Source organism: Arachis ipaensis, chromosome B3 (assembly GCF_059453495.1).
Source record: "Arachis ipaensis isolate K30076 ecotype BB chromosome B3, ASM5945349v1, whole genome shotgun sequence".
NCBI lineage: Eukaryota > Viridiplantae > Streptophyta > Magnoliopsida > Fabales > Fabaceae > Arachis > Arachis ipaensis.
This window is the reverse complement of record NC_142438.1, coordinates 24,824,031-24,838,212: the sequence shown is the minus strand read 5'-3', so window position 1 is coordinate 24,838,212 and position 14,182 is coordinate 24,824,031. Positions and strand designations below refer to the sequence as shown.

At 34.4% G+C, this 14,182-nt stretch overlaps 1 protein-coding gene across 2 annotated transcripts; it reads left to right on the top strand.

The window, feature by feature from the left end:
* Window positions 1-423: 423 nt before the first annotated feature.
* On the top strand, window positions 424-3,589 carry LOC107630014 (transmembrane 9 superfamily member 12). 2 transcript variants are annotated; one of them, XM_016333008.3, is made up of 2 exons: window positions 424-591; window positions 1,096-3,589. In XM_016333008.3, the coding sequence occupies exon 2, from the start codon at window positions 1,159-1,161 to the stop codon at window positions 3,133-3,135; it is 1,977 nt and encodes a 658-aa protein (XP_016188494.1). In that variant the 5' UTR covers window positions 424-591; window positions 1,096-1,158; the 3' UTR covers window positions 3,136-3,589. The 2 variants fall into 2 exon arrangements, with proteins under 2 accessions (XP_016188494.1, XP_020974123.1); XM_021118464.2 differs by lacking the exon at window positions 424-591 and adding an exon at window positions 645-808.
* Window positions 3,590-14,182: the final 10,593 nt, after the last annotated feature.

The window sequence follows — 14,182 nt, the reverse complement described above, 5'->3', positions numbered from 1 at the left end:
GGTCCGAGTTGAGTTGGATATTCCATTTCATGAAAAAATTGACAACAACAAACAATTCGGAAGTCCGTTTTCTAACTTCTGAAATTCATATTTGCCAACCACAAGTCGGACCATGCGATTTGTTAAGCAAAATTTTAAAATCAAACAACTCGCACGGTCCGATTTATGTACTCTGAGTTTTTTCAATTTTTTAACACAAATCGGACTCTCCGATTAGTGTATTTTGAATTTTTTTCACTTTTTAAACACAAATCGGAAGGTCCGATTTGTATACTCCCACAATCTTAAAAAATACAAAAAATTACCATGTTAAAGTATATCACTTATTTTGCTTCCATATCAAAATTTTTTAGCCCTTAAATTTATGGATATAGTTTTGGTAATTTACCCAAAAAGAATATGTAAAATTAGAATGCGGAAACCAAATTACAAAAAGTGCAATTGACTAAGATCTGAAGGGTGGAAAATGTAATTTAAGGTACTGGTCTCATATAGTGAGGTACGGAGCAACGCAAACCGAATATCGAATACTTTCTACACCAGAACGATCTGGTGCGTTGAGTTCAGATCGCTTCATCGTCAGATTCGAAGGTGAGTTCTCGCCTCTTTCCTTCACTCTCATACTCTTATCTACTTTTGCTTTTGCAATTGCAGCTCTTACCAGCAAACGACGCCGTATCTTGACTTCTTCGTTTGCGTTCTAGTTCCCCGTTCAATTTTTGAGTCCTTTTCTTGTTTCAGTGCTGGTGATGTCGGTCTTGGGGTTACTTATTTAGCTTTTCATTTCAAGAAATTTTGGATCCGTGTGGTAGTCTTTTCGATTCAATTTCTTGTTTGTCTGTGTTAAGTAGTTTTCTTTCTTTTTTTAATTATCTTTTATTTATTTAATTATTTTGAACTTACTATTTATGCTCTGTTGACATTCATGAGTGAATGTTATTGTTCCCCTTTCTCGACTTTGATTATGATAGTAAATTATGAGATGCAGTAGAACCACTAGTTTACTTTTGCGATCTGGTTCTGGCTTTTTCGTAATTGATCTGATTTCAAAACCTTTGGGTTTTAGTGTTGAAACCGCTATGCCTTATTTTGTAGATTGGAATTTGGACACATCAGTGTTCGAGTTAGCATAGATTCACGGAAAAAGGGTTGAAGGAAATGGGGTTTGTAAGAAAGCCGTTGATCTGCTGGGTTTTCGTTTCCATGGTTGTCTTTGCTGCTCAGCTTAGCAATTGTTTCTATCTGCCTGGAAGTTACATGCACACATATGTAAATGGAGATAAAATATACGCCAAAGTGAATTCGCTGACCTCGATTGAAACTGAGCTTCCATTCAGCTATTACAGCCTTCCATACTGCAAGCCGCTTGGTGGCATAAAGAAGAGTGCTGAGAATCTCGGAGAGCTCCTTATGGGGGATCAGATTGATAACTCGCCCTACCGGTTCCAAATGAATGTTAACGAGACAATCTACCTCTGTACAACAACCCCTCTGAACGAGCATGAGGTTAAGCTACTTAAACAGAGAACTCGGGATCTGTACCAAGTGAATATGATCCTTGATAACCTCCCGGTTATGCGGTTTGCTGTTCAAAATGGGGTTAAGATCCAGTGGACAGGGTTCCCCGTTGGGTATACACCCCCTGGTAGCAATGATGACTACATCATCAACCACCTGAAGTTTACAATTTTGGTTCATGAATATGAAGGAAGCAATGCTGAGATTATAGGGACCGGAGAGGAAGGATTGGGGGTTATTTCTGAATCCGAGAAGAAGAAAGCATCTGGATATGAAATAGTTGGCTTTCAGGTTTCCCCTTGCAGTATTAAGTATGATCCTGATGTCATGACAAAACTCCACATGTATGATAATACCAATCCTATAACCTGCCCAAGTGAGCTTGAAAAGTATCAAGTAATAAGAGAGCAAGAAAGGATATCATTCACATATGAGGTTGAATTCGTGAAAAGTGATATAAGATGGCCGTCCCGTTGGGATGCTTACTTGAAGATGGAAGGTTCCAGAGTTCATTGGTTTTCAATCATGAATTCGCTTATGGTTATCTTTTTCCTTGCTGGTATTGTCTTTGTTATTTTCTTGAGGACTGTGCGAAGGGACTTGACAAGGTATGAGGAACTTGATAAAGAGGCACAAGCTCAGATGAATGAGGAGCTCTCGGGATGGAAACTTGTTGTGGGAGATGTTTTCAGGGAGCCTAATTGCTCAAAGCTTCTGTGTGTCATGGTTGGAGATGGAGTTCAAATTCTTGGAATGGGTGGTGTGACCATTGTTTTTGCAGCCCTTGGTTTTATGTCACCAGCCTCCCGCGGTATGTTACTAACAGGAATGATTGTTTTATTTCTTATCCTTGGGATTGCTGCCGGTTATGTTAGTGTTCGGCTCTGGAGGACCATTAAGGGAACCTCGGAGGGATGGAGATCTGTTTCCTGGTCTGCAGCTTGTTTCTTTCCCGGAATCGCTTTCATCATTCTTACAGTACTGAATTTTATTTTGTGGGGGAGCAGCAGTACTGGTGCGATTCCCATTTCCTTGTATTTTGAGCTGTTCTTTCTTTGGTTCTGTATTTCAGTACCACTTACCATGATTGGAGGATTTATGGGGACAAGAGCAGAGGCAATCGAATATCCTGTGCGTACTAATCAAATTCCAAGGGAAATTCCCGCCCGTAAATATCCATCATGGCTTCTGGTTCTTGGTGCCGGAACTCTTCCATTTGGAACCCTCTTCATTGAGCTTTTCTTTATCCTTTCCAGTATCTGGCTTGGGAGGTTCTATTATGTATTTGGTTTCCTGCTGGTTGTTCTTCTACTGCTGGTTATCGTTTGTGCAGAAGTATCGGTTGTCCTCACCTATATGCACCTGTGTGTGGAAGATTGGCAGTGGTGGTGGAAGGCATTCTTTGCTTCGGGTTCTGTTTCACTATATGTCTTCTTGTACTCAATTAACTACTTGGTTTTTGACCTGCAGAGTTTGAGTGGACCAGTCTCAGCTACACTTTACCTCGGCTATTCACTACTCATGGCGGTGGCGATTATGTTGGCCACCGGGACCATTGGCTTCCTTATGTCATTCTACTTTGTGCATTACTTGTTCTCGTCCGTAAAGATAGATTGAGGTTATTTCCGCAATCTCCATCTACCACGCGAAAGATCAGTCGTTATACCGTTGAGTTCATTTTGTAGGGATGATTGCAGATGAGTTGGGGGGCAACATATGCTTACTTGATTGCATTATTACATAATATATTCTAATATCTGAAGTTTGCTCCCCTTATACCGGTGTCCTTAAGTGATTTTGTTCATTCATGTATTCATCGAGTGTTGGAACTTGGAACACATTATGTTTCATGTACTTCGGTTAAGCCGATTCAGGAATTTGTAACTGCTGAGAGCCTGAGACTATCATCCCGCGTCAATACTGAAGATAGTTTATGAGATGGATGCTGTGCCAGATTTCATTGTGATTTTCTGTTCAGTGTGCCTTCGGCTGTGTAATATTTTGGAAGGGATATTTACTTTTAACAAGAAACACTCCTAAGTACTGCAATTTAGAATTTTTTTTTAATCAATGTTGAAATTTATTATTATTATTATTATTATTATTATTATTATTATTATTTACGAATAACTTTTCATTAAACAAATGAATTCGCCATTTCATCCGATGATTGAAACCCTGGAGAGTAAAAAAATAAAAAAAACATGAAGAATATCTAAGAGATGAAGGCTTAAAGGCTTTTTTATATAAATAAATATTAGAATATATTATTTACCAAAATACGCATCAGGAGAAAGTCTTTTCAAAATGCGCAGGGCCATATCAGATGGGGCACTTGCGAAATGGAGTTTCACTCCAAGTTAGGTCCGGCGGCGGCGAAACGGACCTGACAGCAACAGGCACCCAACTTCACTAATGGCAGCCACGAAATGGTGCACATCATGCCTGGCACACACGAGGTGGGCCAATTCTTGGGCAGCGACCACGAAATAGTTCCATTACGCCGGCGGCACACGCGAGTTGGTCTCTTCGTTTGTGGCGCCCATGAATTGGATGGTCAAGGCTACAAGAATTCAGCAAGCTCTTGTTCCCGTACCTCACATGCATTGGTTGTATTGGGTGGCCAAGGACAGTTGGGAAGGTAGTTGGGACAAATATAAAAGGGTGTTGGAGAGGGGACCTGAAGCACGGTTGAAAGAGAAAGGGTAAAAAAAAAAGTGTTGGTGCTAAAAGAAAGTTTTGCTGAGGTTGATGTGTGGTGCTGTGTTTGAAGAAAAAAAAAAGTAACATGAAGTGCACCAATTCGTGGATGCTCCCCCTGTATTGGGCATTTCGCTGGCGTCAGACCTGAGATGCCCCCCTCCCCCAAAATTTTGTGTACGTCGACCATGATATGCCACCTGTTGCTGTCAGGTCCATTTCGCGGCCGCCGGACCTGAGTTGGAGTGAAATTCCATTTCGCGGGCGCTGCATCTGATATGGCCCTGCGCATTTCAGGAAGACTTTCTACTGGTGCGTATTTTGATAAATAATGTATTTTTAATATTTATTTATATAAAAAAGTCAGGCTTAAATGGATTATCATACGTTGATAATTCTAAGTTGTAAAATAACGGCTTTTTTATATAATTAAACATTAAAAAAGCTTTTATTCCCATAATACGCACCATTTTAAACTGATCCTAAAATACGCACGCCCAATTCGTGCATAGCAGTCGCGAAATGGAGTTTCCCTTAAATTCATGTGTGACCCCCACGAAATGGCGCAATCGCAGCAGCTTTCTCCATTTCCTTTCTGCCATCAACGAAATGGAGCCAAGTCAATGACGGCGCACACGAGGTGGTGCACCTCAGGGGCAGTGCATGCGAATTGGCCAACCTGATGGCGGCGGCAACGAAATGGAGAACCTCGTGCGGGGCGCCCACGAAAAGGTGTGGTCAAAGTACATGTTGCAGAAACCGTACCTCACATGCATTGGCTATGTTGGGAGGCATGAGACACTTGGGAAGGGAGCCAAGACCATTATAAAAGAGTTGTGGGAGGGGACCTCATGCACGGTCGAATTGAAGGGAACATATGGTTAAAAAAAAATTGTATAAGTGGTAAAAGGAAGGTAGGAGAAGTTGGTAGTGCTGAAAAAAAAAATTTAATATGAGTGGGGCAGGGGTTACCGCAGAGGAGAACTTGAACCGGTTGGACGAACATCATACAGCGGCACATTTATTCCATAAGGTTAGTTTACGTCATTAAGTTGATAGTTGTCGTTAGCGATTATTCGACATAATTTTTTCCACGTTTAAAAATTTTTGTAATGTATTTTGAATTATTGTATTTCTTGCTACCTTCTGTTGCAGCCGACACGTGTCCTTACTCCTTATGGCCCGCTCGTCGATGTTTTCATGGTGGATCCTGCAGATCCAAGCATGGAAATTAGGCTGCAGAGGCTTGAGCCTTATCTGAGACGCACTGAATTTTACCACGCCTCTTTGATCAAGCGCTTTGAGTACGACAATCCACTTATTAGTGCCTTCGTTGAACGATGGCGATCGGAGACACACACCTTCCACCTCCCTTGGGGCGAGTGTACGATAACCCTGGAGGATGTAGCAATGCAGTTAGGGTTACCTGTTGATGGTTAGCCTGTTAGTGGTACTTTGAGGTCATGGAGCAAGTTTCACCAAAGAGATATTTGGGAATGATGTCATGAACTTCTAGGTATGAACCATTCCGGTAGGTCAACTTCGTGATTTCTTTTTTCCCAACCATTCCGGTATGAACCAAAATTAGATTCTTCAGATCTTGTAACGATGTCTGTGGTGGAATCATTATCCATAATGGATCATCGCAAACGAATGTAATACCTTCTGCTGTATGAGAAATTTCTCCATTGGGATATATAATTAAATACACGTTCTCCGAAGTCATACACAAAACAATCCAATCTGAATACCCAAAAAAATTTTTAAGAGAGAAAGAAGCTTGTGAACTTGAGAGAGAATGTTGGAGAGTTGCAAGAGAGTGGATATAGAATGGCTTCTTCTATGGTTGATCCAGTAGCGTTTATATAGGCAAATCACGATCGCATTTCATGGCCCGTGCACCAGAAGTGGCCAAACTCGCGTCCGCTGCAGTTGAGTTGGGGCCAACTCGTGGCCGCCGACCCAGATGTGCCCCATTTCGCAGGTGACAGGCACTAAATGGGACCTGCACCATTCAGTGGTCGCCGCTATTGAGTTGGAACATGCTGCTGTTTTTTCCATTTCACGGGCGCTCCACCAGAAATGAAGAGGAAACCCATTTCATAGGCGGCGGCCAAGACATGGGCATGCGTATTTTCGTAACGTTTTCCTGCCATGCGTATTTTAGGAATTAAAATTTTACCATGTTTAATTATATAAAAAAGCCGTAAAATAACTAATATTTCCTTTATGATAATTTATAAGCAGAAAATAATCGTTTCAAAATGTCTATGACTTGAGCAAATTGACCCCAACCTCCTAAATATCAAATAAAGTAACATTCTTCATACAATTAGCTAAAAAATCCAAATATGATATTATTATTATTTTTATATTAATTATATAAAAATGAAATTATTGAAATATTTTTAATATGACATCTTTTCTCCACAAATAAGAATTCTTTAAATCAATTAACACAATATGGGAAAGCAAGAATACAATTAACTTGTTCAACGACAATGGTTAACATCTGTTGTATTTGTTGTGATAAACATCATGATGTAGATGCCCATTCATTATATAGACAACTGATTTTTCTCATGAAAGAATGAAGCTCTCAAATTAAACTGAACTCAAATGAAGTTTGAAAAAGTCAACATTTTATCTTTATAAACAATGAGGTCTTAGAGAATTGATATACAACAATAACATACTCTTCTCTTTTGTATACCATTGATAACAATTCTCTCTCTCTTTATGTACAAAACATTTTTCCCTCTCTCTTTCATTTGTTACTAATATATATATATATATATATATATATATATATATATATATATATATATATATATATATATATATATATATATATATATATATGAATCATTATTTTTATTATATTGAAATATTAATTGTGGTGAATATTAACACTAGTATTTTCTATTTATACTTTCTTATTTTATATTTATTATATCTTCCTTAGTTATTTATTTCACAACACATTATTAGCACGAGACTCTGATCAAATTTTAGGAAGACTCAGGTAATAAATTTTTATTATGTCGAAACTCTCTCATCTTCAATTTAATGCTCTTGATATATTTAGAAACAACTATTTATCACCAGAGACAGACCTACACTTACAAAGGAGGGGGCATTTCCCCCCCACACAAACGTTTTTTTAATATATATATATATATATATATACCACTTGTTATATTATGTTTGTTTCAAAATAAAATATAAATAATTCTTTTGTGTTTTACATTAAAAAAATATTTTGTAAAACTTAACACATAATAATAATTATATTGTTAAATTTAATTTAGTATAAAAATAAATAAATAATTAAATTCAAAAAATAGTGATAATAACTTCATTATATTAGCTAATTAATTAATAATTAAATTGAGACTTGATTTTTTAATTAAATACAATTTAAATTATTAGTAATTTTTTAAAAATTATTTAAGATAGAAAAATATATTATCTATATATTAATATATTATAATTATTTTAGTTAAAAAATTTATTTATACCATAAACTATAATAAGTAAACTTGATAATTAAATATGAGATAATAAAAAGTAAAATATTGTTTAAGAACATATATAGAAAAATGATATTTAGTCATGTTAAAAATAAAAAATAACCGTTATAAATTATTTTTTTTTGTTATTTTGAATATTATATTGTGTGTATGAAATTATATTTTTATTATTTTAAATATTATAATAATTGATTGTATGTATATGTCTAATTCTTATCAATATGTATAGATAGTTCTAACTTAAAATTTTAAATATAACTAAACCAATTTGGATTGGTCAAGTGATCAGCTTAGTCGTTCACTTAAGTAAGTATTGGGGTTTGAATTCTATCTTGTATGTGTAGCAACTCATTGTCGGCCAATTGCAGACTCTGAAATTCAAATTTAGGATGGATCTTAACTTGTTGGATATTATGGGAAGTAAACAAAAATATCTATACCTAAATTTTATTATATTTTTGCCCCCGCTACTAAATTTTTTTGGGTCCGTCACTGCTTATCATGGATACTAGATGCTAAAATTTATCTTGACTCAATGGATATTGGAGATACCATTAAGGTTGAAAATATGCATCATAGAAGGATAAAGCCAAAGCCATGATCTTCCTTCGTCATCATCTTGACGAAGAATTGAAAAATGAATATCTCACATTAAAAGATCCTGCAGATCTGTGGAAAGACCTTGAATAAAGGTATAATCATCAAAAGACGGTGATACTTCCTCAAGCCCGATATGAATGGACATACTTGCGTCCACAGGATTTTAAATCCATAAATGGATATAATTCAGCAATGTTTCGAATCACCTCATGAATGAAATTATGTGGGAAAAAGATAACTGATAATGATATGTTAGAGAAAACTTTCTCAACCTTTTATGCCTCGAATATGCTCCTGCAGCAACAGTATCGAAAAAAGGATTTAAAAATATTTTGAGTTAATTTCTTACCTTCTTGTTGCTGAACGCAACAATGAGTTACTTTTAAAAAATTATGAAGCGCGCCCAGCTGGCGCCGCCCCATTTCCTAAAGCAAATGCGGCAAATCATTACCGCAGAAGAGGTAAATGGCAAGGTTTTAGTAACAAAAAAAATTATGGAAGGAAGAAGAATTATGTTCACAAGAAATGATCTCACCAGAAGTTAGATAAAGAAAGAAACACTAGGCAAAATAAATCAATAGAGGATAAATATTTCCGTTGTGGTGGAAAGGGCCATTGATCATGTACCTATCGTATCCCAAGGCACATAGTCGATCTTTATCAAGTATCTTTGAAAAATGACGACAAAGAAAAGGAGACGAATTTCGTTTCAAATGATGCTGAAAATTCCACCACTCATTATGATGTATCTGATTTTTTTGAGGATCTTGAAGGAAATATTGGTCATTTAATCAATGATGGAATAGTTTAATATGTGAAATTGTTAATTATTCATGTAAATAAATAATATAAGAAAGGTATTGTTAAATTTTATTTTCTATGCATCTGAATTTCAAGTATGATGTATAATAAAATATTTATGAATTTCAAAATTACTAAATGTGCCAAGTTCTAAAATAATAATAATAAAATTTTTAGTATATGATACTATGTACAGTATTTCTTAGAAAAATAATCAAGAAAATAATTTTATGCGCATATACTTCTACTCATTTTATTATTATTATTTGTCTTTGAAAAAAATGGCAAGGACATATAGTGAAGATGTTTGTCTTGCGGATAGTGCAAGTTCGCATACTATTCTCAAAAGTAATATATATTTTACTCATGTTGTGCCAAAAAAGAATATGTTAATACTATTATTGGCTCAGACAATATGATAGAAGGCTCTGGAAGAGTTATAATTTTGTTTCCTGGAGGAACAAAATTCATAATAAATAATGCACTATTATCTACTAAGTCTCTAAGGAACTTATTGAGTTTCAAAGATATTCGTCGAAATGGATATCATATTGAAACAATAAATGAGGAAAATCATGAGTAATTATGTATCACAACTCATGATTTAAATAAAAAGGTTATATTAGAAAAGTTACCCTTACTTTCATCTGGGTTGTATTATACTAAAATTAGTGCAATTGAATCACAGGCTATTGTAAACCAGAAGTTTACTAGCCCAAATGAATTCATAAATTGGCATGATCGATTGGGTCATTTGGGAACAACCATGATGCGAAAAATTATTGAAAACTCCCATGGACATTCACTAAAGAACTAGAAGATTCTTAAATCTAGTGAATTTTATTGTGCTGCATTTTCTCAGGGAAAGTTAATTTTAAGGCCATCACCAATAAAGATTGGATTTGAGTCCCCTGAATTCCTAAAAAGGATTCAAGCGATATATGTGGACCTATTCATCCACCATGTGGATCTTTTAAATATTTTATGGTCCTAATAGACGCATCTTCAAGATGGTCACATGTGTGCTTATTGTCTTCTCGCAACCTGGCGTTTGTGAGATTACTTGCTCAAATTATTCGATTAAAAGCATAGTTTCTAGAAAATCCAATCAAAGTAATTCGTCTTGATAATGCTGGTGAATTTACTTTCCAAGCCTTTGATGCTTATTGTATGGCTAATAGAATAAGCGTTGAACATCTAGTAGCTCATGTTCACACACAAATGGGTTAGCAGAATCACTTATTAAACGCCTCTAATTAATTGCTAGACCCTTACTTATGAGAACAAATCTCCCAACATCGACTTGGAGACATGCTATTTTACATGTGCAATTAGCTTTTGGCCAGCAGACAAATAGTTTCCATTTAAGAATATTCAGGTGTGCGATATATGTTTCCATTGTACCACCTTCTCACACCAAAATGGGACCCCAAAGAAAATTGAGATATATGTTGGATATAATTCTTTCTCTATAGTAAGGTATCTTGAGATACAAAGTGGGGATGTATTTAAAGCCCGATTTGCAGATTGTCATTTTGATGAATCAAAATTTTTAACATTAAGGGGATAGAATAAGCTTCCTAAAAAGGAACTTAATTGGAATGCATCATCCTTGATGCATTTAGGTCCTCAATCAGGTCAATGCGAACTACTTCCTAAAAAGGAACTTAATTGGAATGCATCATCCTTGATGCATTTAGATCCTCAATCAGGTCAATGTGAACTAGAAGTTCAAAAGATTATACATTTACAAAGAATAGCAAATGAATTGCTTGATGCATTTTTTGATACAAAGAGGATAATCAAATCTTATATACTAGTGGAAAATGCTCCAATTCGAATTGATGTCCCAGTTGGAAAAGTGGCCACTGAAACAAATTCATGCCAGAAGCGTGGTAGACCTGTCAGTTCCAAAGACAAAATTTTTTTAAAAAGAAAAGAGGTAAATACTATTCCTGTTGAAAAAGACATAGTAAAGACACCTGGAGTGGTCCAAAATTATGATATAATTTTGATGCCAGAAGATGTTCAGGTACCTGAAAATTGTGAAAATGACGAGATCTCAATAAATTATGTCTTTATAGGAGAAAAATTGGATCGAAATAAGACAATTGTCAATGAAATATTTGCATATAATGTGGTATTAAATATCATGCATGAAAGTAAGGATCTTGAGTCAAGAACAATCGAAGAATGTCGACAAAAGAATGATTGACCAAAATGGGAAGAAGCTATGAAAGCTGAGCTAGACTCACTTGCAAAACGTGAAGTCTTTGGACCTGTAGTTCGTATACCAAAAGATGTAAAACCTGTTGGATACAGATGGGTATTTGTGAGAAAATGAAATGAGAAAAATGAAGTTGTACGCTACAAATCTCGACTTGTGGCACAAGATTTTTCACAAAGGCCAGGTATATATTATGAAGAAATATATTCTCCTGTAGTGGATGCAATAACATTGCGTTATTTGGTCAGTTTGTCCGCATATCATAAACTACATATGCATTTAATGGATGTGGTAACAGCCTACTTATACGGATCATTAGATCGTGATATCTATATGAAAGTCCCTAAAGGACTAAAGATATATAAACCATCCAATAAATATTCGCAAGGGTTATATACTCAGTCAAATAGCAAAGATCTTTATATGGTCTAAAGCAATATGAATGAATGTGGTATAATCGTCTTACTGAGTATCTGGCCAAAAATGGATTCAAGAATGATGATATCTACCCGTGTGTTTTCATAAAGAAATCTACATCTGGATTCATTATAATTGCTGTATACGTTGATGATTTAAATATCACTGGAACCCCTGAAGAGATTCCAACAACTATAAAAGCTCTAAAAGAAAAGTTCGAAATGAAAGATCTTGGAAAGACTAAATTTTGTCTTGAATTGCAGATCGAGCATACAAAAAATGAGATCTTTATTTATCAAACAACATACACAAAAAAGATCTTGAAGATATTTTATATGGATAAGTCGCATCCATTAAGTACCCCAATGATCGTAAGATCTTTGGATGTGGAAAAGAATCAATTCCGTCCTAAAGAAGAAAATAAAGATATCTTTGGTCTTGAAGTACCATATCTTAGTGCCATTGGAGTGCTAATGTATCTTGCTAATGATACACGACCTGACATATCATTTGCGGTAAATTTACTAGCAAGGTATAGTTCCTCTCTAATCAGAAGACATTGGAATGGAATCAAACAAATTTTTCGATATCTTCATGGAACGGTTGATATAGGATTATTTTATCCCTATGGAGACAACTAGTTGGCTATGCAGTTGTAGGATACTTATCTGAACCACACAAAGGGAGATTTCAAACATGATACTTGTTCACATATGGTGGTATAGCTATATCATGGAGGTCCACAAAACAGACGATTGCAGCAACATCCTCTAATCATGCTGAAATACTACCGATACATGAAGCTAGTCGCGAGTATTTTTGGCTCAGGAGTCTGACCCAATATATTTTGTCATCATGTGGACTGATTGATCAGAAGATAGCTCCAACTGTTCTGTTTGAAGATAATATGGCATGCATTGCTCAACTTAAAGGTGGATACATCAAAGGTGATATAACAAAGCATATTTCTCCCAAATTCTTCTTCACCCATGATCTTCAAAATCAAGGGACAATTGATGTTCAACAGATCTGCTCAAACGATAATCTGGCAGATTTATTTACAAAGTCACTCCCAAAATTCTCTTTTGAAAGATTGGTACATCAGATTGGGATGCGCCGATTTCGAGATATTAAATAATGTCGACAAGAGGGAGAGATTGTACTCTTTTTTCCTTTGTTAAAATTTTTTACATTGGATTTTTCTTGACAAGGTTTTTAATGAGGTAGTCTCCATCACAAAGGATATTATACTCTTTTTCCTTCACTAATTTTTTTTTCCCATTTGATTTTTCTTTAGTAAGGTTTTAACGAGGCATAATCCTAAATGGTCATCTAAGAAAGAGTGTTGTGATAAACATGATGATGTGGATGCCCATTCATTATATGAGCAGCTGATTTTCTCTATGAAAGAATGAAGCTCCCAAATTAAACTGAACTTAAATGAAGTTTGAAAAAGTCAATATTTTACCTCTATAAATAGTGAGGTCTCAGATAATTGATGTACAATAATAACATACTCTTCTCTTTCGTATACCATCAATAACAATTCTCTCTCTCTTTATGTACAAAATATTTTTTCCTCTCTCTTTCATACGTTACTAATATATATATATATATATATATATATCATTTCTATTATATTAAAATATTAATTGTGGTGAATATTAATACTAGTATTTTTTATTTATACTTTTTTATTTTATATTTATTATATCTTTCTTAGTTATTTATTTCACAACAGTATTTAGTAGTCAAACAATAATAATGATTAAGAGTCTTAATTCATTCTGCTAATACTTAAAAAAGTAACAAATTTAAATATATATTATTTTTTTAAACATAAAAAGATAAAAAAATAAAAATTTTCTTTATTTAAAAGTTTGAAAGATTATTAAGAGGATAAAATAAGATTCTCAATTATTTTTCATAGTCAAAATAGTCTAATAAGATTTAGTCTTTAAAAAATTAGACATCACTAGTCCTGCAAGATACAATAGTATTAAATTAGTTTTTTATTAGTTAGATAATGACATTTCATATTAATTAATTGATTGATATGCTATTGATAACACATGACATGCTATTGTCATGTATCATTTCACATGTCATAAATTTATGTAACTATATTTAAACCCGTCTGTTGCGAAACTAAAATAAATTAATTTATATATTTAAAAAATTATTTAATAAAAAATTGTAAAAATTAATATTAAATCTAAATAAAATTCTAAAGTCATTATTCGTTGTAGTGTTTGAAGGAGCTTATTATTTAATATATATGTATATAACAAACTTGAATACTATAGTGCAAGAATGAAGTTATTATATGTAATGGAAAGATGAATATAACGTTTCAATAATAAAAAATAACATATATTTTTTTATA

What these genes read in the sequence shown, in the direction of transcription:
- LOC107630014 (XM_016333008.3), top strand. Translation starts at nt 1,159, where the DNA reads ATGGGGTTTGTAAGAAAGCCGTTGATCTGCTGGGTTTTCGTTTCCATG.